At 54.4% G+C, this 22,381-nt stretch overlaps 3 protein-coding genes across 16 annotated transcripts in view; 2 read left to right on the plus strand and 1 right to left on the minus strand.

Moving 5' to 3' along the window:
* Positions 1-22,381, plus strand: part of MXRA7 (matrix remodeling associated 7) — a 1,130,960-nt gene that overhangs the window by 888,742 nt on the left and 219,837 nt on the right. The gene's annotated exons all lie outside the window — the stretch shown is intronic.
* The window catches only part of JMJD6 (jumonji domain containing 6, arginine demethylase and lysine hydroxylase), a 1,042,475-nt gene that overhangs the window by 839,017 nt on the left and 181,077 nt on the right, over positions 1-22,381 (plus strand). The gene's annotated exons all lie outside the window — the stretch shown is intronic.
* The window catches only part of MGAT5B (alpha-1,6-mannosylglycoprotein 6-beta-N-acetylglucosaminyltransferase B), an 81,446-nt gene that overhangs the window by 17,647 nt on the left and 41,418 nt on the right, over positions 1-22,381 (minus strand). For both annotated transcript variants that reach the window (XM_050764222.1, XM_050764221.1), the window contains 3 exons: positions 9,015-9,146; positions 7,052-7,185; positions 622-752 (listed from right to left, as the gene is read on the minus strand). In XM_050764222.1, the coding sequence (XP_050620179.1) occupies positions 622-752; positions 7,052-7,185; positions 9,015-9,146 (397 nt within the window). The remainder of the gene's footprint in view (positions 1-621; positions 753-7,051; positions 7,186-9,014; positions 9,147-22,381) is intronic.

The following is a 22,381-nucleotide window of genomic DNA, read 5'->3' on the forward strand; positions in this document are numbered from 1 at the left end:
ACGAGGAGGGGAACATCACGAGGAGAGACCCCTGGAGCGGCTGCTGGAGCGGGGAAGGGAGCAGAGGGCAGAAGGGGCCGGCTGCAAGCGGTTTCCATACCTGGAGCTGCCTCGTGGCCAGGGGGAGCGCAGGGAACAGAGAGACAGACAGCAGGTTAGTGGTGATTCGCAGACAACACCCCGTGCAGACAGCTCCTCTCTGGGGACCCCCAACCCTGAAGATGGGGTTCTAATCTCTACGCCTCTCTTGCTTCTCTCTGCCTTTCATCCCACAGAACCCCCAAGTCTAGCCTGACCACTCCCCACCCACCGACGACGCCCTTGCTGGGCTTACATTGTCTATTGATCTGTTCCTTGGGAGGGTGGAAGATTTAGTCACAGTCCTCAATTAAGGAATCATTTATTACGAGAGTCCGGGGGACAAGCTGTCAGCTTCCAGACTGGGTGTCTTTAAATAGCACTTAGGAACTTTCTGTCCTGAACTGTTCATGGGAGACATTTCCAGCATGCAGGGCTTGGGCGGGAGGTGGGCGCCGCATCCTGGAAGGAGGAGATGCGGGACCCAGGCGGGGGCCTGTGCTGGGCAGGCTGGTGCTTCCCGCGTGCAGGGGCCGCACTCACCTTCCAGATGCTGGCCTCCTTGCCGTACACCACGGCCATGTTGCTGGCCTTGCCGCCTTTGATGAGCTGCTTCTCCGTCTCGTTGAGCTCCTCGGACACGAAGCCCATGAAGGAGTTGTCGGGGGTGTGAGCTGCAGCCCGAGCATGCAAAAGGAACGGGGTCACCAAACAACCAATGGCAGCCCCAGGCCTCCCTGGACTGCCCCGCCCAAGAGGTCCTCTTTTGGCAGGGGTGGGAAAGGGGGCGGGGCGTAGGAGTGCGGTCCGGAGAGCCCTCGCCTGGGAACCCCCTTCCCAGAGACTGCCACAAAGCTCAGAGCAGAAGGAAACCTAGGCCTGGCATAGTGGCTCACGCCTATAATCCCAGCATTTTGGGAGGCCGAGGCGGGAGGATCCCTTGAGCCCAGGAGTTTGAAATCACCCTCGGCAACGAAGTGAGACCCTGTCTCTATTTAAAAATAGAAAAATTAGCCAGGCATGGTGGCATGCGCCTGTAGTCCCAGACACTCGAGAGGCTGAGGTGGGAGAATCGCTTGGGCCCACTAGTTCAAGGCTGCAGTGAGCTTTGATCGCACCGCTGCACTCCAGCCCGGGCAACAGAGCGAGACCCTGTGCAAGAAGGAGAAAGAAGGAGAAGAAGAAGACGAAGACAAAGACGGAGACGGAGGAGGAGGGGGAGGAGGAGGAGGAGGAGGAAAAAAGAAGGAGGAGGAGAAAGAAGAGGAGGAGGAGGAGGAAAAAAGGAAGAGGAGAAAGAGGAGGAGGAAGGGGAGGAGGAGGAAGAAGGAAGAAGCACCAGCAGCAGTAGCAGCAGCAGCCTAAGAGGTCATCAAGTCCCCCTGTTTGTTTTCAGATAAGGAAACTGAGGCTGAGGCCCCGGGTGACCCAGCAGGGACTCTGCCCTCCTCACAGTCCCTGGAGCACCAAGCTTTGGCTGCACCTCTGACTCATCTTTCCGCCCTCCACCTGAGCCCATAGGCAGCGTCTGTCATCCCAGGTGGAACTTTCTCCACCTTCTCCATGACTGCACCCCGGCCTAGGCCGTATCAGCTCTCAGTGGGACCACCCTGACAGCTGCCTCCCCATTCCTGTGGCTGTCTTGGTAGAGTCTTTTCTCTGAAATGACACTTTTGAATCTAGGCCATATCAGGTTCCTCCTCTGCACAAAACCTCATATGCCAAAGTCCACCTGACAATCACCAGGCTCTGCCTCCATTCCCCTCCCACCACACCTTTGACCATCCAGCCCACCCAGAGCCCTGCTGGACGCAACCCCTCTCCATACAGAACTGTGCTCACAGGCCGGTGAGAGGTCTGTCCTGACCCCGGTCACTCATTGTCCCCTTAACAGCTTTATTTTTCATCATAGCACTTACTGACCAGACATTAGACTATATATTTATTTGTTCATGTATAATTGTCAGAATAGGCCGGGTGTGGTGGCTCACGCCTGTAATCCCAGCACTTTGGGAGGCCGAGGTGGGTGGATCACCTGAGGTCAGGAGTTCAAGACCAGCCTGGCCAACATGGCAAAACCCCATCTCTACTAAAAATATAAAAATTAGCCAGGTGTGGTGGCACACTCCTGTCATCCCAGCTACTCAGAAGGCTGAGGCACGAGAATCACTTGAACCTGGGACGCGGAGGTTTTAGTAAGCCGAGATCACGCCACTACACTCCTGCCTAGGCAACAGAGCAAGACTCCATCTCCAAAAACAATAATAATAATTGTTAAAATAGAAGCCCCTTGTGGGCAATGGTTCCGTTTTGTTCACTTCTGTGCCCCCAGCACCTGAAACAGAGCCTGGGCTGGCTGAATGAATGCTGGAGAAAGATGGGTGAGACGGGAGAGAGGCTCCCATTCCCACCTCCAAGCATTGTCCCTGCTGCTGTCCCCTCGGCCTGCACTGCCCTCCTCCCTTTGTCTTGGATGAGGAAATTCTACTCAGCCTTCAGGGCCCCTCTCACACAACACCTCTTCCTGGAAGCCTTCTCGGGGGTGGACTGTGCCTCCCTTTGTGGCCCCATCTGCGGCAGTTAGGTCTCTGTCAAAGCAGGGATCGCCCCGGGACTTCCTTGCCATTTGACTTATTTATTCCCAGGAACCCACGCACCAGGGCCAGGGAACGTGTTTGATCTCGTGCTCCAATTCCATGGCCATGTGTGGAGCGCAGTGACTGCTAAAGCTCTGTCTGCCAGGGAGGGGTTAACAGGAACATGAGAGCTGCGAATCTGCAAGACACACAAGCCCTGCTTTCTGCGCACTAGGATCCCGAATAAACCATTTATTGAATCCAATGATATTTAATCTACCTTCCTGCATGGAAGGGGCTATGGTGAGCGAGCAGTCTGGGAGCAGCCACCCAGCCTTGATTTCCCACAACAGCTTTGATTCTAAATACCCTAGTTCTTCATTTTGAATGCACATTCCCCACATTTTAATGTTTCTCCAATTGGGATGCATGTTTTAATCAAATGCGTAGATCTACTGTAGTATTTCCACCCACCCCTCAAGGCCCACAAGATGTAGTAATCGACATCTGGTACAGCTTAGAAGAGATGACGGTTTCCTGTGTAAGTGCCCGCAAAGCTCACAGATTCTTGGGCCTGAAAATCCAGCTACAGAACCAACCATTCTCTCCTCTAGAGCTTCAGGAGGGTCAGGAGGAGCCCTGGAGGCCTGGAGTTCTTTCTGTGGGTGGTCAGGGTCAGGACAGCTTTCCGTCTGAGGAGGCTCTGTCCACGCCAGGCAAAGCAGCCCCTGCCCGCCCCTGTTTACCTGTCCAGCACCCATCTTCCCCCTCCCCTCTGGCTCCTCCAAAGCTGCCACCCAGCCCTCTCTCCCATTTCCACCACTCTCTAAAGCTGAAGAATCCTGCACTAAACTGCCTTCATTCCACCAACTCCACCAGAAGGGACACATTTAGAACACAATTAGCTAAGCCAGTCGGAGGGGAACAGGGAAGTATGGCAACCAATTAAAATAACAGGGACCATTAAGCCAAGAGCTCCTGGGGGCAGAGCAAGGGTAAGGCCAGGAGAGGCAGCAGCTCCCCCAGTTAGCTCCCTGGGGAAATCAGTCAGCTAGATGGGAACAGGCCTGCTCCTGATTTCCTTCCTGGACTCTGAGCCATTAAAACTGGCCAGCCTCCCTCTTCCCTTTTGTCCCCACTTTCTTCGATTTATTCAATCAATTAATGTTCTCTGAGGATCTAGGTTGGCTCCAGAGAGATTAAGATAAACCAATTAGTGGCCCCTTTTTGAGTGGTTCATGATCTATCAGGGAAAAGCAATGTATAAGCAAATAACTCTAGCATACTTCAATATATGCTTTAACAGAGTTAAGTTTAAGAATTATAAAAATAGAGGTAAAGAGGCAATACATTCTGCCTGGAGTAGATGAGGGGATCAGTGAAAGTGATGGTAAAAAGAGGAGACATTTGACTTGAGGTTTTGAAGGATGAGTAGGAGTTTGCCAGGTCTAGAAATCCACATCCAGTGGGCTCCACCCTGGGACAAGTCCTCATTTTCTCACTGCAGGACATTGCAGAAGCCTCTTAACCCATTTCTGCTTCCCCCTCCTACCTGCTCCATCGTCTTTGGCCACCTGCAGTCCGACAGGATAATATGCCTCAATAAAGATGTTTCTCCGGCTAGGCACAGTGGCTCACGCCTGTAATCCCAGCACTTTGGGAGACCGAGGCAGGTGGATCACCTGAGCTCAGGAGTTCCAGACCAGCCTGGGCAACAAGGTAAAACCCTCTCTCTACTAAAAATACAAAAATTAGCCAGGCAAGGTGGCGTGTGCCTGTGGTCTCAGCTACTCCAAAGGCTATGCACAAGAATCGCTTGAACCCAGGAGGCGGAAGTTGCAGGGAGCCAAGATCGCACCACTGCACTCCAGCCTGAGCGACAGAGTAAGACTCTGTCTCAGAAAGAAAAAAAAAAAAAAAAAAAAAAAAAGGCCAGGTGCGGTGGCTCACGCCTGTAATCCCAGCACTTTGGGAGACCGAGGCGGGCGGATCACGAGGTCACGAGATCTAGACCATCCTGGCTAACACGGTGAAACCCCATCTCTACTAAAAATACAAAAAATTAGCCAGGCGAGGTGGCGGGCACCTGTAGTCCCAGCTACTTGGGAGGCTGAGGCAGGAGAATCGCTTGAACCTGGGAGGCAGAGGTTGCAGTGAGCCAAGATCATGCCACTGCACTCCAGCCTGGAGGACAGAGTCAGACTCTGTATCAAAAAAAAAAAAAAAAAAAAAAAAGTTTCTTCATGACATTCTCTAGTTGAAGAACCTTCAGTGGTCCTCCAACGTGAACTCAGGAACCTTGGCTAAAAGACCCCACTCCTTGGTGCCCTGATCCTCCATGCTCCTCTTACCAGCCTCCAATCTGACTGCTTCCCTTCTTTTTTTCTTTTCCTCTCTTTTTTTTTTTTTTTCCCTGAGACGGAATCTTGCTCTGTTGCCCAGGCTGGAGTGCAGTGGTGCCATCTCAGCTCACTGCAACCTCCACCTCCCGGGTTCAAGCGATTCTCCTGCCTCAGCCTCTTGAGTAGCTGAAATTACAGGCACCCACCACCTCGCCCAGCTAATTTTTGTATTTTTAGTAGAGATGGGGTTTCACCATGTTGGCCAGGCTGGTCTCGAACTTCTGACCTCATGATCTGCCCGCCTTAGTCTACCAAAGTGCTGAGATTACAGGTGTTAGCCCCATGCCTGGCCTGACTGCTTCCCTTCTAAGTGATCTAATTACCCAAGCCTCTCATCTCCGTAGCTTTTCCTCTTCCACAGCCCAGAGCAACACCATTTCCTCCCCACCTCTATTTCCACTCCCCATTTCCTTTCCCTCCAGAAATCTGCTCCCTGTGCTTGCTCTACCCCAAGCACTTTTCTGCTGGGAGGACAGTGAGAAGTCTAATGCAACCTTGAAATAGGCCCTGCAGAAGGAGTCTGGTCCCGACTGAGCTGTGTGACCTCAGGCTGCATGCTCTACCTCTCTGGGCCTTGGTTTTCTCATCTGGACTGCGTGGGCCCCAGGAACCTTCCCACTTTCCCAACCTTCTGCAATTCAATGATGCCATTACTTATTTATTCAAAAATCACATCTGCCCCAGTACAGCCTAGAGTCTAGAGAATCAGAAAAAAAAAAAGAATAGTCCAAGCACCCACAAGAGATGCCATGAATTTGACAGGCTAAATACAAATCATATACTTTACTCACAAGCAAGTCCCTCAGGACTCCGCTCAGAGTCTGTGATGCTCTTAATTTAATAGATGCAATCCTAACAAGGGTGCTTATCTAGCTTTCTGGCCCAGAGCCTTCAAAGAGCCACACGCAAGATGCCGCTGGAGGCAGATATACTGACAACAATTAAAAGTGACAGCCAAGAGCCTCCCACTAAGGTGGAAGAGCGCAGCGCGAAGCAGACACGGGGAGGGGACACAGCTCCGCACCTCTGCCGTCCAGAAGAGCAGGCCCATGCACCTGGGTGGGAGGCAGAGAACTGACCCTGAGATGTCAAGAAAAGGTGAAATTGTTTTCAGTGAGCTGCGTTTAACAGGATAGGTCAGTTGTATATACATTTTAGAGTATCATTAAAAACAACTGAAACCCAGGCACGGTGGCTTGCGCCTGTAATCCCAGCAGTTTGGGAGGCCTACGTGGGCCGATCGCTTGAGCCCAGGAATTCAAGACCAGCCCAGGCAACCTGGTGAAACCCTTTCTCTACAAAAAATATAAAAATTAGTTGAGCGTGGTGGTGGGTGCCTGTAATGCCAGCTACTTGGGAGGCTGAGGCAGGAGGATCACTTGAGCCCAGGAGGTCGAGGCTGCAGTGAGCTGAGGAGATCACACCACTGCACTCCAACCTGGGCAATAGAGCCAGATCCTGTCTCAAAAAACAAACAAACAAATAGCTGAAGCCCAGCTCCACTCACGTTCCTTGCCTGGAGCCCTGGCAGCCAAGTCCACTCCTGCATTTCTGGAACCTTCCAGTTCTTCCCGCATCCCTCTTTACTGCATCTGTTCCCTCTGCCTGCCTGCTCCTTTCCACCCAGGGAAGTTCTCCAACCTACTCTGGAATGCCTGTCTTTCTGGGAGGCCACGGAGTCCCCTGTGTTCTGGAACTGTGTGCCCAACCGCCCTCCTGGAGGGTGAAGGCTACGTCTGCTGGAGTCAGGGAGGTCACCCCGCCCTGGACATCCCCTCCATGCTTCCTGCTCCCCAAATAGCACCAGAAGCTTCCTTCCTGGTTCATACACTTACGGAGAAGGAGAAGGCGATGCTTGCTGGGTCCCACCACCCCACTGGCTGGAGAAGGAAAGAGAGGGAGGAGCGAGACCCTGGCCGCCTCTCGCGCCACCTCTGAGAACCACAAGGAGGACCTCCTGACCCTGACCCCACCCCCACCCAGTGGGGCACTCACGAAACATGGTCATGAACTGCTTGGGGTTGAGGTTCCAGTAGCCCCAGTTGGTCCGGTAGCCATGCAGCGTGGCGTACTCCTCGTGGTTGTATGCAGGTTCCGTCCCGAAGGTGTCGATGACCCTGATTCGGCACCTGCCCCCCCAGGGACCGGGAACCAAGGTCAGTAACCTCCCTATGTGTCCCTGGGCTGGAGTTGCCCCAGCCACGAGCACTGTCACCAGCCAGTGGCGGGGTCAGAGTAGCACAGTGTGTGTTAGCACTTGGACTAGGACACTGCCTTGCTGTGTGACCACAGGCAAGTGCCTTCACTTCTCTGTGCTGCCTCATCTGTCAAGTGGGAAAAACAACAGCCCAATTGTCTCAGGGTTGTAGGGAGGCTCCTGGCCCACGGTCCGTGGTTAGCACTCAGGAACTGTAGCCATTACTGCCACCCAGAAGGGAGGCACTGTTTGGAGAGGGGGCCCTCTCTGTTGTCCCCCAGGTCCTCTATACAATTTGCACCTGCCTGGGTCGGGAGTCCATAGCCCCTCTGCTCAGGAGCCTGACACCCCTGGATGTGCCCGGTCTATAGGGCCAGGATGCAACAGGCAGGGTCCCAGGCACTGCCCATGGGCTGTCTTTGGGTGGCAGCACTTCTGAGCCTCCTCTGCAAGACTGGTCCCAGCCGGGGTGGACCCTGCAGCTGGGCAGAGGCTCTGCTCCACAGGGCTCTTCTCCCTCTGCTGCCTCCAGCGGTGGAGGCCCAAGTTCAAAACAGAGGGGGCTTGTTCCTATAGATCCGCCAACCGCAGGGCCAGACGAACTCCGAGGCCACTCTCAATGGGCCACAGCCCCAGAGCCACACCCTCTGCCCACCCTACCCCTTGGAAGGGGCACCTGAAAAAAAGCACCAAGACTCAGAGGCCCTGCAAGGAGCTCCTCACCCCAGCGTCCTTCCTGGTGACCCAGAATTGTCTGCAGAGTGCTGAGGTCGGCACTTTTCCCCCAGGGAAGGGGCCTGGGGTGGGAGAGAGCGCCCAGTGCATAGAGAACGCGCATTAATAATAAAAGCAATAACACTGCCTGTCACTTTTTTCCCTAATAAAATCATGTGGGATCGTCAATGGGACTGGAGCACACGTAATAAATAGCAGGGCTCTCTGTGCTAAATTAAGCCCCACATCCCGCTGGCTGCAGTGAGACAGGGAGCGATGGCCTTGGCCTTCCTCCAGACGGAGAGAGGGTGGGGTGGAGGAAGAGGGGAGTGCTGAGCAACTCTCCCCACCCCAAGGTCCCCACAGCAGGGTCACAGCCCTGGTTACTGTCCCGTTCCCTTGTACCCCTCTCCACTTCCTCAGCCCCACTCCATGTAGATTACCCTGGTCCCCTGCCCCCAGCCTCAAAGCAGCAGAGGGGTGATGGAGCAACTCCCTGGGTGGTTTATTAATTATCATTGTGTTAGCCGGGAGGCAGACATGGAAGTGGCAGGGGAGGGAAGGGAAGGGGAGGGGAGAGAAGGGGAGGGGGAAGGGGGGAGGGAAGGGGAAGGAGGAGGGGGAATGGGGGGAAGAGTGGAATGGGGGAAGGGAAGGGAGGGGGGGGGAGGGGAGAGAAGGGGGTAGGGGCAAGGGACGGGGAAGGGGAGAGGAGGGTGGAATGGAGGAAGGGGAGGGGGGGGAGGGTGGAATGGGGGAAGGGGAGGGGAGGGAAGGGGGAGGGGGAATGCGGGAGAGTGGAATGGAGGAAGGGGAATGGGGGAAGGGGAGGGGAGGGGGTGGGGGAGATGAGGGGGAGGGGGAGGGGAGGAGAGATGGGGGAGGAGAGGGGGGAAGGGGAGGGGAGGGCGGAGGGCAGGATGCAGGACAGTATGTTCTCCCACTTGGGCCCAGCTGGCCGAGTGGGGATGTGGGGGCAGGGTGTGAAGGAGGAGCTTTCTCTCCTGGCATGCAGGTCACGTGCCCACCCTCTGGCCACCCTCTCACCGGTACTTCTTGAAGGAGAGTCCCATGTGCTGCTTCATCTGCTGCAGGCCGTGGTAGTCGGTATAGATGAGGTCGAAGGGCAGGGGCATGGTGAGCGGGCAGCTCCCCCGGCCTGGCGGCACCCCTAAGTTACTGAGAGAAGAGCCCTTCAGAGTCTGGGCCCCAAGACCCACCTGCCCAACCAGCCGCCCCAGTTCCTTAGAGCCCAGGATGAACGGTAAAAGTGCAGAGAGCTTAGCACAGACTCTCAGACAGGAAGTGAGCAGGATGGCCCTATACGGTAACGTAGGTTTTTCACTGCACAAGGCAATCCAGCGAGGGGCAGGTGGGACTGACGTCAGTGTGGGCTCCCATGCACCCAGCCTGGGCTACCTGCCGGGAAGAAGGGGCACTTTTTGTCATTGCCACAAATGTGCTCCCGCAGGGCTGTGGCTACCCAGAGAGGGAGCCTTTCTCTAACTCTCACAAATCCCATGGATGCTGGCTGCAGTCCTCAAGCTCAGCTATGTGTTTGTCTGGATGAGGGCCCCAAACCTCCTGCCTCAGAAAAGTGCAGTCTTGCAGGAGTGACCGAGCTCCTGGCGCCCAGGTTGGCTGAGGCCACAAGCTCCTGCAGGCCACTGGTCACCTGTTTCCCACTCCGGGCACCGCACGGGACCTGCCTGCCCTCACCTGCCGGGTCATTTACACACAGGTTTTCATCTGGGACAAGGTTGCCTCTGGTGACCTGGAAGACGCAGCTTGGTCAGAGAAGGGGTGGTGCCCCTCTGCCATCTGGCATCCCATCTGGCTGGAGCTGCTGGGTCATCTCCTCCTGCTGGCCCCCCCAGGTCCCCGGCTCCAGGAGCATGGACAGGAGGACATGGAAGGACATGACCACACCCCATGGCTTCCTCTAGAATCCCCACATCTGCTCAGTCTGCCTCCCTGGGGAAGGGTTCAAAGCCCCCTGTCCCGGCAGCCACAGCTGCCATTTTAAACTCCTCTGCCCACAACCCCCCTGCCAGCATCCGTACAAACCAGCTCCTCCCTCCAGGAGCCCCTGCTTATTCCAACTCTACAGCCTCGGTGTCTCCCCTGCAGGGAATGATGAGGCATCCGGTCACTTGTTCATTCAGTTAAGTCTACGCTGAGCCCGAGTCAGGTGGGATGCGCCATCCTCCACAGAGACGGTCCTTCCACATTCCCTTCCCCACTCCACCAGAGGAGGACGCCCGGGAGCTCAGAATGCATGCAGAACCCGGTCAGGCACCTGCTTCCCCAAACACCCGCTCCCCACCGGGTCCTCAAGATAATTCTCTTTAACAAATGTTTCTTGAGTGCATGTGGGGTGCCAGGCCCTGTGCCCACATCATGAACTCAGAGACACGTGGGATGTGGCCCCAGCCCCAGGAGCACGAGCCATGTGAGGTGTGTACGCCTAGGGGTGCTGGAGCGGAGATCTGAACAGCATGTGCTGAGGCACAGTGGAGGTGTCCTGAGGAGGGGCCCATTGGTGGAGGGATGGGCAGAGAAGGCCACGTGCCCTGTCTTCATTTTTCTCTCTCAACAGCTCTTGGTGGACGCGTCACCTCATGGAGCTGGATGTAACTGTCCTTTGCTCCCAACCCAGATTGGGAAGCAGCCAGGCCATCGGGCCCCATCTCCCGGGGATGCCCACCTCCCCAGGATTCGGGGTTCAGGTGCCAGCTCTGTAAGAGACCTAGGATACCTCCTACTAGGGAGGCCCTTCAGGGACCCACATGATAAGCAGAGTCAGGCTGGGGAGATGATGAGCTTTGACAAGGTCACCTGCTCATTAATGGCAAGGGGCCAGGATTGATCAGTTTCCTGGGCTGTGTCTGGGCTCCTTGAAACCATTCAGGCCAGGTGGAAAAGTACAGGCCTGAAAGGTACACGCTCGCTTTGCGCATGCTCAGAAGCTCGGGGAGGGGACTGTGCACACCATCCGTTAGCACACCGTCCAAAGTGGCACCGTGTCAGTGATGTTTCTGGTGACTTGCCGACAGCGCTGTGATGGAAAGAGGTGGGGAGAAGCTGCCAGCAGAGGGACTAAGCCATCAGAGGTCAGCCTTACCCTGCAGAGAAAGGCAGCAAGAGGGGAGGCGCTTTCTCTGGGCCTTGCCCCCCACTTCCAGCTGGTACCCCCACCAGCCTCTTGCGCTGTCCCCACACTGGCTTCCCCGCCATGTCAGAACCTTTGCTGCTAAGTGTGAGAGGGGAATGTGAAAACCTAATAACCGTTTCCTCCTCATTTCTTGTCTATAAACTTAAAAATGGCCACGGGCTCCTCCCCCATCCCTCCAACCTTCCTGTCTTCCCCTCTTTCCAACCCAGACCGCCTGCCACATGGGATTCTCTGATCCACGGCTTCTAAGGCAGTGCCTCCCTCTTCAGCTTTTTGGTTGAAATACCCAGAAAGCAAAGGAGAAGGAGCACAGGCCCCAGGGGTCTGGAGCCATCACAGGCAGCAGCTCCCACAAACTGGAGACTTCATGAAATATTTGGTGGTACGTTTAAGTGTCGAACAAATTCTGCATTCACTCTGCAAGATACCCCTGTTGTTTTCTGTGAAGCATGGACTTTCTCACTCCCAAAACTCCTCCAGTAAAACTGATGCCCCAGAAAGAAGCTTCATTTTTTTTTTGCCCTGGGGCTCCAGAAGTCCCCTCTTCCTCACCTCCCCAACCCAATTGAGAACCACACACAAAAGGACACAAAGATGCTCCCTCTATCCCCTTCCTTGCAGAAACCAGGAAGGGGGTGGCTGCTCCTCCCACATGGAATCTGGGTCTAGTAAAATTAAGACAATCCTGAAAATACAAACCGTAGGTGGGTCTAGGAGCTGCTACCTGCACCAGGAACATGACTGGTTTCCCTACAGATCTCTGGTTGGTTTCCAGGCAACATGTTATCTCTCTGTCCTGGGAGCTTCCTTTTGTTGCCCCATCACTGACCACACCCCTGACCCTAGTCCCAGACACCGGGGCCACTGAGAGGACAGAGGGGTTGTAGCACTTCACAGCCCTCTCCTGGGAGACCGCCACGCTGTGGTTCTAAGGCGAGTCCATCATCCTCGCCATCTTCAAGGCTAACATTTTGGACACAGGCATCATTCTATGTGCTTTCAACTTACTGATGCATCAGTTCCTTTCATCTTAGCAACTACCCTACCAGATCAGACCCATTCTCATCCTGTTCCCATCTTTACAGATGAGGAAACAGAGAGTCTGAGTAACTTACCTAAGGATACACAGCCAGGAAGGAGCAGAGCTGGGATCAGAGTCTTTCTACAATGGAAACTTGGTCACATCTCCCCAGGGTCCTGACCCTTTCTGAGGCTTCCCACTGCCTCTGAGCCAGGACTTCCAGGATGCTTCCCCACCTAACCCCTGTGGAAGCAACAGCTGCAGCCCCTGCACCACACCCTGTGCCCCCCAGGGTCTGCAGCAGCCTCTCCAGCACAGGCCCACTGGGTGTGCATGGAGGGAGCAAGGGAGTGGGCAGAAGGTGGACCCCCACTGAGCCCCACCTTATGCAGGACCCACTTGGGCGGTCAGTCCTCACCCCACGAAGCATCAGCCCTAAACCTTCGAACCCAGGTCCTTCCACCCGGGCAGGAGCAGGGGCACATTGCTGAGCAATTGCTTCCCCCATGCACACCCCGCTCAGTGTGAAGTCAAAGTTTTGACTAAACCAGAAAAAAAGGGAGGAATATTAACGGATGGGGGAGAAGGAATCTACAATAAGACAGCAGCTGTCACCAGCATGCAACTAAGATAAGTGAGAGCGGACACTTCCTGTCTCTGTCACACGTGAGGCCAGGGGCCACAGAAATTTCAAGGTGGACCCAGCCAAACCCTCCCCTCTGATCCTACCAAGGTTCTCCTGCGACGGTGCCCTGCTTTCACAGAAACCATTCCCTGGGTCTAAAATACTCTTCTCACCTCCACGTGCTTAACTCAAACATCGCCTCCTCCTCCAGGAAGCCTTACATGAGACACCCCTCCCACTCTGCTCCCTCCATACCTGGGACACACCTCTTCCCACCTGGAGGCCCCTTTGAGGGCAGGGTCAGGCCATCTTTAAAACTCAAGACCAAGGACAGGACCTGACCCACTAAACATCTGCTGTATTCATGAAGCAATAACAAAGCGGTAGATGAGATGACCCTCAGGAATAACTGGTTTCAATGTTTAACAGTTGGCCGAGAAAAGCCTCCCCGGAGAGAGTGTGGGTGAGTGAGGGGCCCAGGGGCGAAGGTGCCTCGGCCACTGGCCTTTGGGTCTGGACCTGGGCCCAGTGGCCCTCCACGCGGCTCAAAGGACATCACAGCAGAGGAGGGAGACCAGTCAGCCTGGAGACAGCAGCATCCCCTTCCCAGGAGGAGTTAAGGAGAAGCCCACATGTCCCCAACCCTGAAAAACAAGGATTTTCAATGGAAGGGGAGGACGTCCCTGGAGGTGTCCGCAGCGGCCTCATTGCTCTTGTCAGAAGAAACCTGAGCCTTGTCCCCTGGAGAGCAGAAAGGTCAGCTGCAGGGAGACTAGTTTTATCACTTGTATTTTAAGTTTACTTTTACGGGCAATTTTACGCTAAGTGATTGGCTGGAGCAGTGACATGAATTGAAAACGCCATCCCCCGACAACCTTCAGCCAAAGGTTCCTGGGAGGCACGGCTGTGCATTTCCACCAATCCTGCTGAATCCGCAAAACGCTCCTGTCCAGACCTTTCTGCACCTCCAAGGCCAAGTCCTCATTTCTCTTGAACTCTCAGGCCAGGGCTGGGTCAAGAGGACGGTTCAGCAGCCCCCACAGATAGGGGTGGGCAGAGGGAGGACCTCAGGGACAGAAGGAACATGAAATGCATCTGCTGCGTACCCCACCGTCTGCCCACTGCCAATAGCCAGTGCTTGGGTAGGACGGGGAAGTTTGCGTGGAATTGCCAAACTGGCTGGTTAGAATATATTTCTGAGTGTCCCCAGGCCAGATGAATAGGAGTCTAAATCCCAAGATGAAAGGGGTAGGGGTAGGGCGGCCAGGGGAATGGAGCATTTCTGCAGGTCACCTGGTTAGAGTTGGCCCCTGCACTGTGCCCAAATTAATCCACCCGGAAAAGCTACCCTCTCAGGGGAGGAAGGAACAGGAAATTATTGTTTAACGGGTAAGGAGTTTCAGTTTTGCAGGAAGAGATCTGGAGATAGATGGTGGCGATGGTTGCACCACAATGTGAATGTGCTTTGCCACTGAACTGTGCCCTTCGAAGTGGTTACAGCAGCACATTTTATGTTATATGCGTCTTACTATAATTTTTTAAAAAGCCGGCCCGGCACAGTGGCTCACGCCTATAATCCCAGCATTTTAGGTAGGCCTAGGTGGGAGGATCGCTTGAGTCCAGCAGTTTGAGACCAGCCTGGACGACATGGCGAAACCCCATCTCTACCAAAAATACTAAAAATTAGCCAGGCATGGTGGCATGTGCCTGTCATTCTAGCTACTCAGGAGGCTGAGGTGGGAGAATCGTTTGAATCCAGGATGTTAAGGCTGCAGTGAGCTGTGATGACATCATTGCACTTTAGCCTGGGCAAGAGAGTGAGACCCAGTCTTAAAAATATGAATGATTTAAAAATAATTTTTAAGTCAACCCATTCACATTCCCGGCTCCCATGCCAAGCACTCTGCCTCCCAGAGGGGCTGAGGCCCCATCTTCTCCAGCTGTCACATTCCCCACCTGCCTGGGACTCCCAGCTGGCCACAAACAACACAGGGGCTTAGTAAATATCCAGGGAAGGACTGGCTCAGGCACTCTTTGCTAAAAAATCCAAGAGGAGGATGGGGAGATGGGATGAGGGAGGAGAAAAATAAACCTTCACTTAATAGAAGAAACCCTCGGCTAGGAATTCAAATGCTGAATTCTGGCAATGAAAAATATCCCTCGCCAGGAGCTCCAGCAGGCGTTTGCTGGGTAGCCTTCCGCAAGCCACTGCATCGCTCTGTTGCCGCCTCCACATGTGGGACACGTGCTCAGGCGAATCTCCACGGTCTCTTTTAGGCTAAAAATTCTCTGGTTTTATTTCTCTCTGTGCCTTTGGTCTGTGGCTAGAAATAATCTCTCCAGGTAGCGCTCAAACTGTGGAACAAACTATTCTCTCTCTCTTTCTCTTGTGTGGGAGAGACCTAATTAAAAAGAATCCTTGCAAAGGGCTCAGAGATCTTTGGCTCCAGGGGCTGAAGTGCAGGCAGGATCCACAACTTCACTGGGTGCCTCTCAGGGGGAACACACAGCCGGTGCAGCCTGAGACGTTCTGCCTCCCCAGGGCCCTGAAATCCTCCAAACCTGACTAGTGCCCGTTTCCCAAGCATCATGGGCAGCCCCTGACCCCACCATGGCCCATTACCAGAGCAGGTCACTGTCTGGTCCCTGACAGATCAGATGGGGGCAGAAAGAAGAAACTCAGAGGTTGAACTGGGCATCTAATGAGCTGCTTTAGGAAGCAGGGGTTAGGATCACTAACGAGGAAAGAATTACACAGTCCTGAAGCATTTTCTTCCTGCCCAGGATGGACTGACCTCCCTGTATCCAACAGAAGCAGCCCAGAGTTGCTTTATGGAGCCATTGGGATGGCCCTGCCCTCAGCTCCCATCTCCCAAAAAAGCAGATGACCTTGAACATCTCCAGCACATACCCCATGCCCTCGAGGGTTCAGGGCCACAGCTGAGAGCTGCCAGGCCCCCTCGGGGTCCGTGGCTCAGAGGAAAAGGGAGCCCAAAGGCAGATGGGGGCACAGTCCAGGTGCTCCTTATAGCCGAAGCCACCACAAAGCATGGGTGTGGGGGCAGGTGGGGTGCAAGGTGTGCGGTTGGCGGGGGGAACCTCCGAAAGGGAAACTGAGGGAGCAGCGTATCCTCAACACTGCAGACCCAAAGTGGGGCTGGCATCCAAAGCTGGCACTTTCTTCCCCAGTGTTCTTTCCTAGTAAGCAAACTCAGGGCTAAGAATAGGGCCTTGCTCCCAGGAGAGCTGGAGGAAACGGCACACTCATCCCCCTGGCTGCCAGCACGGCGGCAGGAAGAGGAACGGGAACTCGGCCCTCCGGCTGTTCCCAGTCCTCTTCCTTACAGACAGGCCTCGATTTCTAGAACAAATGCCTGTGAACGCTGAGCCCGAATCCAGGTTATCTCATCCAGGGGTCGTGGGTTCTCGAGAAGGGATGGGGGGACCAGTGTTCTTCCTCTGCCAAGCAGAGACCAAGACAGTGTCTTGTCAGATGGTGGCTGGAGAGGAGGAAGGTGGCCAAGCCTCCCCGAGGGTTCCTCTATTTGTTCTGGGTTGGGGCCTGGGCGTTGGGGATTATTTTTAGTTCCTCGGGTGATTCCTGTGTGCCAGGGGCTCTTGGCTATTCTATCCAGTTCCACCAACCTTTGCTGAGAACCAACTTGTGCAGGGGCCTTGGGGTAAGACTCTGCTGTCAATCCCACTCAAGCAGTCTCGGTGGGAGATGAGGGCCAAAAGCTAAGACACAGCCCCTGCATCCTGGATTCGGATGTTGAAGGCCTCTGGCTCCACGCTAGAGCTGCCGAGGAAAAAGCAGTCTGGCTCCCAGGAAAATGCATTCCTTTTACCAAAGCTACTCTGACTTGAGGGGCAGGTGGTGATATAGGATAGTGTTTCGTGATCCTCAATAATCTCAAAATGGAGTCACTTATGACAAGTGACTCAGCCCACAGTGAAACTGCTGATCCTTCAACGTGATAAATGTATGCTGGACTGGGGTGATGAGATGACACCTGCTGTGGGAAGGCACCCCCGAGACTCAGCAAGAAAGCGAAGCCAGAGGCAGCTGAGAAATGACCACAGACGGCCCTGCGGAGGCCGGAGACACAGCAAAGAAACTGACTTCGAGGGACATTCGGACCCGCCTGGCTTGTTAGTCAGTGCACATGTATCCCGAGCCACTGGCCTGTGGGTGCTGAATATATTTGCAGTGAAGGTTGGTGTGCAAATCCTCGCACTAAACCCGGACTTGAAAGCATTTAATTGGCCACTGAGTCATAGTGAAACCTCCCACCTGGCGTTGGACTTAGCACAACTAGGCTGACTCAAACCTGACAGCGTAGTTGGGAGGAGTGCTAGGGGGTTACTCGTACCATCCTGTGCCTCTGCCAGCTTCACCCAGAATAAAAAGGGCCCCAGACCAGCCCTGGTCCCAGTTTCCAAGAGGCAGGAACCCCTGAGTTTGACCCTTCCCGTGGGTGGCTCCTTCCAGTCTCCCTGACAGATGGTTCCTGAAGCTCGTCCGCTGCCACCTTCCTCCTCTCCAGCCACCATCTGACAAGACGCTCTCTTGGTCTGTGCTTGGCAGAGGAAGAACACTGGTCCCCCCATCCCTTCTCGAGAACCCACGACCCCTGAGATTCACAGGGGCCCCGATGCCTCCTCCACAGGGACGAATCCTGCCTCCTTTAGGAGCATCCAGAAGCCAGTCCTTCTCATTCCTTTCTCTTTTGAGTTTTTTCTTGTAGAGATTAGGTTTCACTTGCTCAGGTTGGTCTTGAACTCCTAGACTCAAGGCATCCGCCTGTAATCCCAGCCTCCCAAAGTGCTGGGGTTACGGGTATGAGCTGAAGGCCTGGTCTGTCCTCATTTCTTATCTATCTCCCCAAGTTCTCCCCACTCCACTCGGGGTGCATGGATCTCTCATGAGGGTCAGCGACGTCATTTCCATGAGTCTTCCCTTGCAGCCCTCCCCAACACAGGCCAGGCCAGACCTGGGACAGGTGACACGGCACGGCCTCCATCGGTCTTGCTTTTTGGTCAATGTTCAGACTTGACCCGGGGCCTTGACTTCCAAGAAACAGACTCCCTGAGACGCCAGTGCAGCACATGGAGCATGAGGGGAGACGAGGCCCTTGCGAGGAAAGTCGCTCCTGGATCCTGAGGAAGGATGAAGGGCAGGGGCCAGGGCAGCCCCAGGCCCCAGCAGCAGAAGCCCACAACCTTCCACGACATTTGGCTACACTGAACGAGATCCCACCACACTCGGCATGCCAGCGCCTGCTCCCTCTCTGTCCCCTTGCCTGCCATCTAGGTCTTCTGCCCATCCAGGTCTGAATTTTCCGGGGAAAGATCTGACCGCCAGCCAACTTGGGTCGGGTGTCCGGCTGCCAGGCGTGGCTGGGATATGTAGCTCCTGCGCTCGCTCCCCACTCAGCCAGGAGGTTAAAATGCCTCCTTGAAACTGAAGGAAGGGGAAGGAAAAAGGAGACAGGAGAGGGGCCGGGGATTTTTAGCGTAACATAATCGTCGGCCTCTCGTGCCTCCTCTTGGAACAGGGAGGGTGATGCAGGAGAGCCGCCGTTCACAAGTCTAGGTGCCAAGACGCGGTTCTTCCCCACCTTTTCCTAATCTGTGTGCTTATAAGTTATAAAATAGTCCAAGCATCCAGAAAATTATAGAAAATCATATAATGCTCCAATGCTTCCACTTCCCTGCCTTGTCAAGCCTTAACATTTTGCCATATTTGGTTCTAATCCTTTCTCCCGCTGCCTCCACCTGACTCATGGGAAATCCCCTCCCCTCCCGCATCAAAGATAAAACAGAAACCATCAGAGGGGAGCGCCCGATTCCCTGCCCCAGCCTGGGCCCCCCAGCCCGCTGCATTTACATCATACCCTGGTCTCTGCTCCTTCTCTCACCTCAGGGCAGAAGAGCTGTCCCTGTCCCTCCTCCTGGGACCCTCCCCTGAAGCCACTGCCAGCGATACTCTCTCCCTCCTGTGTCCACAACCTCCCTACTGTTCTGGCTCCTTCACATCCACATTTAAACATGAGTGCACTCTCTTATCTTGAAAAATAAACAAGCACACCTTCCATCATGGTGTGCTTTGAACTTTTGTTCCCCACGACTGCACCACAATGCTCTTTCCAAGGTGAGCAATGACATCTATGTGGCCAAATTCTCTTTCTTTCTTTCCTTCCTTCCTTCCTTCTTTATTTCTTCTTCTTCTTCTTCTTTTTTTTTGGAGACAGAGTCTTGCTTTGTCACCCAAGCTGGAGTGCAGTAGCACGATCATGGCTGACTGTAGCCTCCACCTCCCAGGCTCAAGTGATCCTCTTGCCTCAGTCGCCTGAGTAGCTGGGACCACTGGCGCACTTGGCTAATTTTTTTGTTTTTGGTAAAGACCAGGTCTCACTATCTTGCCAAGGCTGGTCTCGAACTCCTGGTATCAAGCAATCCTCCTGCCATGACCTCCCAAAGTGCTGGGATTACAGGAGTGAGCTGCCCCACCCAGCCCCATGTGACCAAATTCTTCGGACATTTTTCAGTCTCCTTCTTACTTGGTTTCTCAATGAGCAATGTGTTGCTGGCCACATCATCCTTCTAGAAGCATCTTCTCATGGTCACCCATGACCACATCTCGCTTGCTCTTGGCTACTCCTCAGTCTCCTTTGCCTGTAAGAGGCCTTTCTGTGTTGATATTTCCCAAGTCTGTGCCCCTCAAGCCTGTTTTCCCATCCCTTGGCAACTTCATCCACACTGTGTTCAACAACGCTCAATGGCCAAGACTCCATCTCCATGCCACACCTCCCCTGGGCCCATCACCCGGTGGCCTCCATGGGGCACCTCTGTTTCAACATGTGTGCCCCAAACCCAGTGCTTTTCTCCTCTCCCCTCAGAGAAGGGCAGCATCCTCCGCCCTGGAGCTGGTTTGAGCTGCCCAGTTCAGCCTGGTTCTGTTCCGCTCAAGCTGGTTTCCAGCAGCTGGGCCCAGTTTGCATTGGCTCAGACCAGTCTGTGCCAGTCATATCCAGATCTATCTCTGGGTTCCAACCCTAAGACCTGCCTCAGCTGGTCACCGTGAACTGTGCCGGAGGAAGCAGATGGAGTCTCCACCTTCGTCATTCTCTGGGGACCCTCCCCAGCCTTTCCTTTGGGCACCGGGCCCCAGGCAGGAGGCAGATTTCCAGCCTGGCTGCATGCTTGACAGCCAGGAGTTGTCTCTCCTAGTCCTCCTTATTTAAACATTCTCCTCTTAAGCTTTCATCATTTGCCAGTTAAGTCAACTAATTTTCTACTAAACCCAATTTCACTCATGGATGGAGGAAGAGCTCAGTAATTTTTCCTCATGCCATGTACTATTAATGATGCTTGAAATTATGCAAATAAAATTGATGAGCACAGCTGATTCTGGGAAAGCAGGAAGGGAAAGGCTTAACTTTAAAATGCCCACCCTGGACCTGCGCATGCATGAGGCCGTCTCAGGATGCAGTGGCCGGGCAGACGCTCAGGTTTGACTTCTCCTTCCCTCCATGCATGGCGGGGCGCAGGCGGGGACTGGCTGACATCACCTCACTGCAATCTCATCACAGAGCGCATGGCTCCCTCGTGCCAACTCCCTCACCCCGGAAGCATCTTGCAGCAGCAAAGGCAGATATGGATCCTGCACATTGTCCCAAATGTCACTCCAGTGAGCAGGTTAATTGAAACACCGAAATCCGAGGAGCGGAGCAGGGCGGGCTCATCCGTCCAGCCTTGTTGCTCCGTCAGTGGCCAGGACATCTGCCATGAACATCTGTGAATAAACTACAACAAATGTACAAGCTGCGTCTTTGTCCTGCCGCCTCCCATGCGGGTCATTTCGCCAGCCAAGGGAGACGTTTCTGTCGCAGTAGCCAAGCTGAGACACTCGGAATTCAGATTACCTTCACATCCGGTTGACCTGTTTTCAAATTAAACTGGTGCTGCTCCCACAGAACGGCTCCCAGGGCTGAGAGGTGAGGCCCCGCGTGCTTCTGCCTCTCCCTGAAGGGCTCGCGGTTACTCGGTGAGAACTCTGCCCAGCGCCCCATCCAGGCTACAATGGTTGCCATCTTACTATGGGTTGACATTGTGTCCCCCACCCCCCACATTGATATATTGAAGTCCTAACCCCCAATTCTTCAGGCTATGACTTTATTTGGAGTTGGGGTCCTTACGGAGGTAATGGAGTTAACATGAGGGCATGAGGGTGGGCCCTAATGCAATAGGTCCTTATAGGGAGGGGACATCTGGACACAGACACGCTCACAGGGAGGCCACCAGGCAAAGGCAGAGATGATTGTAGAGATGTAGCTGCAGGACAAGGGTCACCAAGTTCCTCACCAGGAAACCACCAGGAGCCCAGAGAGAGGCCTGGGGCAGAGATTCCCTCGCAGCCTCAGGACGCCCCAGCCCTGCCAAAACCCTGCTCTTGGACCTGCAGCATGCTCCAGCGCCAGGATTCAGTTCATTCACTCCTGCTGTGTGAGCCCTGCAGCGCGTGCTCCATTGTTACGGCAGCTCTAGGAGGCTCATCCATATCTCAAGCTGCACTGACATCTCCGCTGTGAGGAAAGGCCTGCGTTTATGTATCAGAGAGGCCCCGGCAGGGAATGTGCCTGGGAGCTCACAGCTGTACCTCCACCCTGGCCTTACATCTGTCACTGACCTCGCCAACTGTGGGGACCAATGCAATGCCCCCACTTTACAAAGGAAGAAGGAAGAAAGTACATCCAAGAAAGGGCGTGGCACAAAGTGCATTTCAGGCCAGCAGGTTCCCACCTGATGCCCTGGGCAGGATGCCAGAGGCCCCACCATCTGGGCCACCTCCACGGGGTGCCTCTGTGGCCCGACCCCCCAACTAGGCCACACTCCAGCAACCAAGGGTATCCTGGGTGTTCTCAGGAGTGCAGAGGAGGACTCAGGATGAATCCTCCCATTCTTTCTACATCTCTTCTAGAGCTCTGAGCCTGGGGCCCCAATCCCATCCTCCAGGACTGCACTGGGGACACAGACGAGGCCTTTTGAAGAAGCCATGCATTCTACAATGTCCCAGCCCCACCGCCACCCAGACTGTGTACTGGGCTGAGGGGCTTAGAAAAGCCACAGCCTCAAGCTTTTCCAATTTGCAACCTTTGGTGCCCATTAGAATCACTGGGAGCTTAAACTTGTTACCTGAGCCCCCACCCCAGATGAATGAAGTCAGAGATGCCTAGACTGGGGCCCAAACACTGGTAAGTTTCTAAAGTGCTTCAGGTGGTTTGCTGCAGCCAGGGTTAAGAACCCCCACCCTGAACGTATTCCAACCACAGCTGATGCTGTAAATTTTGTAGGCATAACTGGGGAATTCTCCTGGGGAGGGTGGTTTGGTTTTTATTTTTATTCTTTTAGTTGTTTTTAAATTGCATTTGGTAGCAGATTTAGAAATCACCTTCCTAAGAAGATCCCCTGAGGTAGCTGAGCTGTTTACACCATTCTGCCCTGTCTGAGCAAGACCGTTCATTCACCCCACAGGGGACCAAGGGCCAGGGCATCTAAGCACAGTCCTGGTCCTGCCCATTTAACAAACT

Source organism: Macaca thibetana, chromosome 16, assembly GCF_024542745.1.
Source record: "Macaca thibetana thibetana isolate TM-01 chromosome 16, ASM2454274v1, whole genome shotgun sequence".
Lineage (NCBI taxonomy): Eukaryota > Metazoa > Chordata > Mammalia > Primates > Cercopithecidae > Macaca > Macaca thibetana.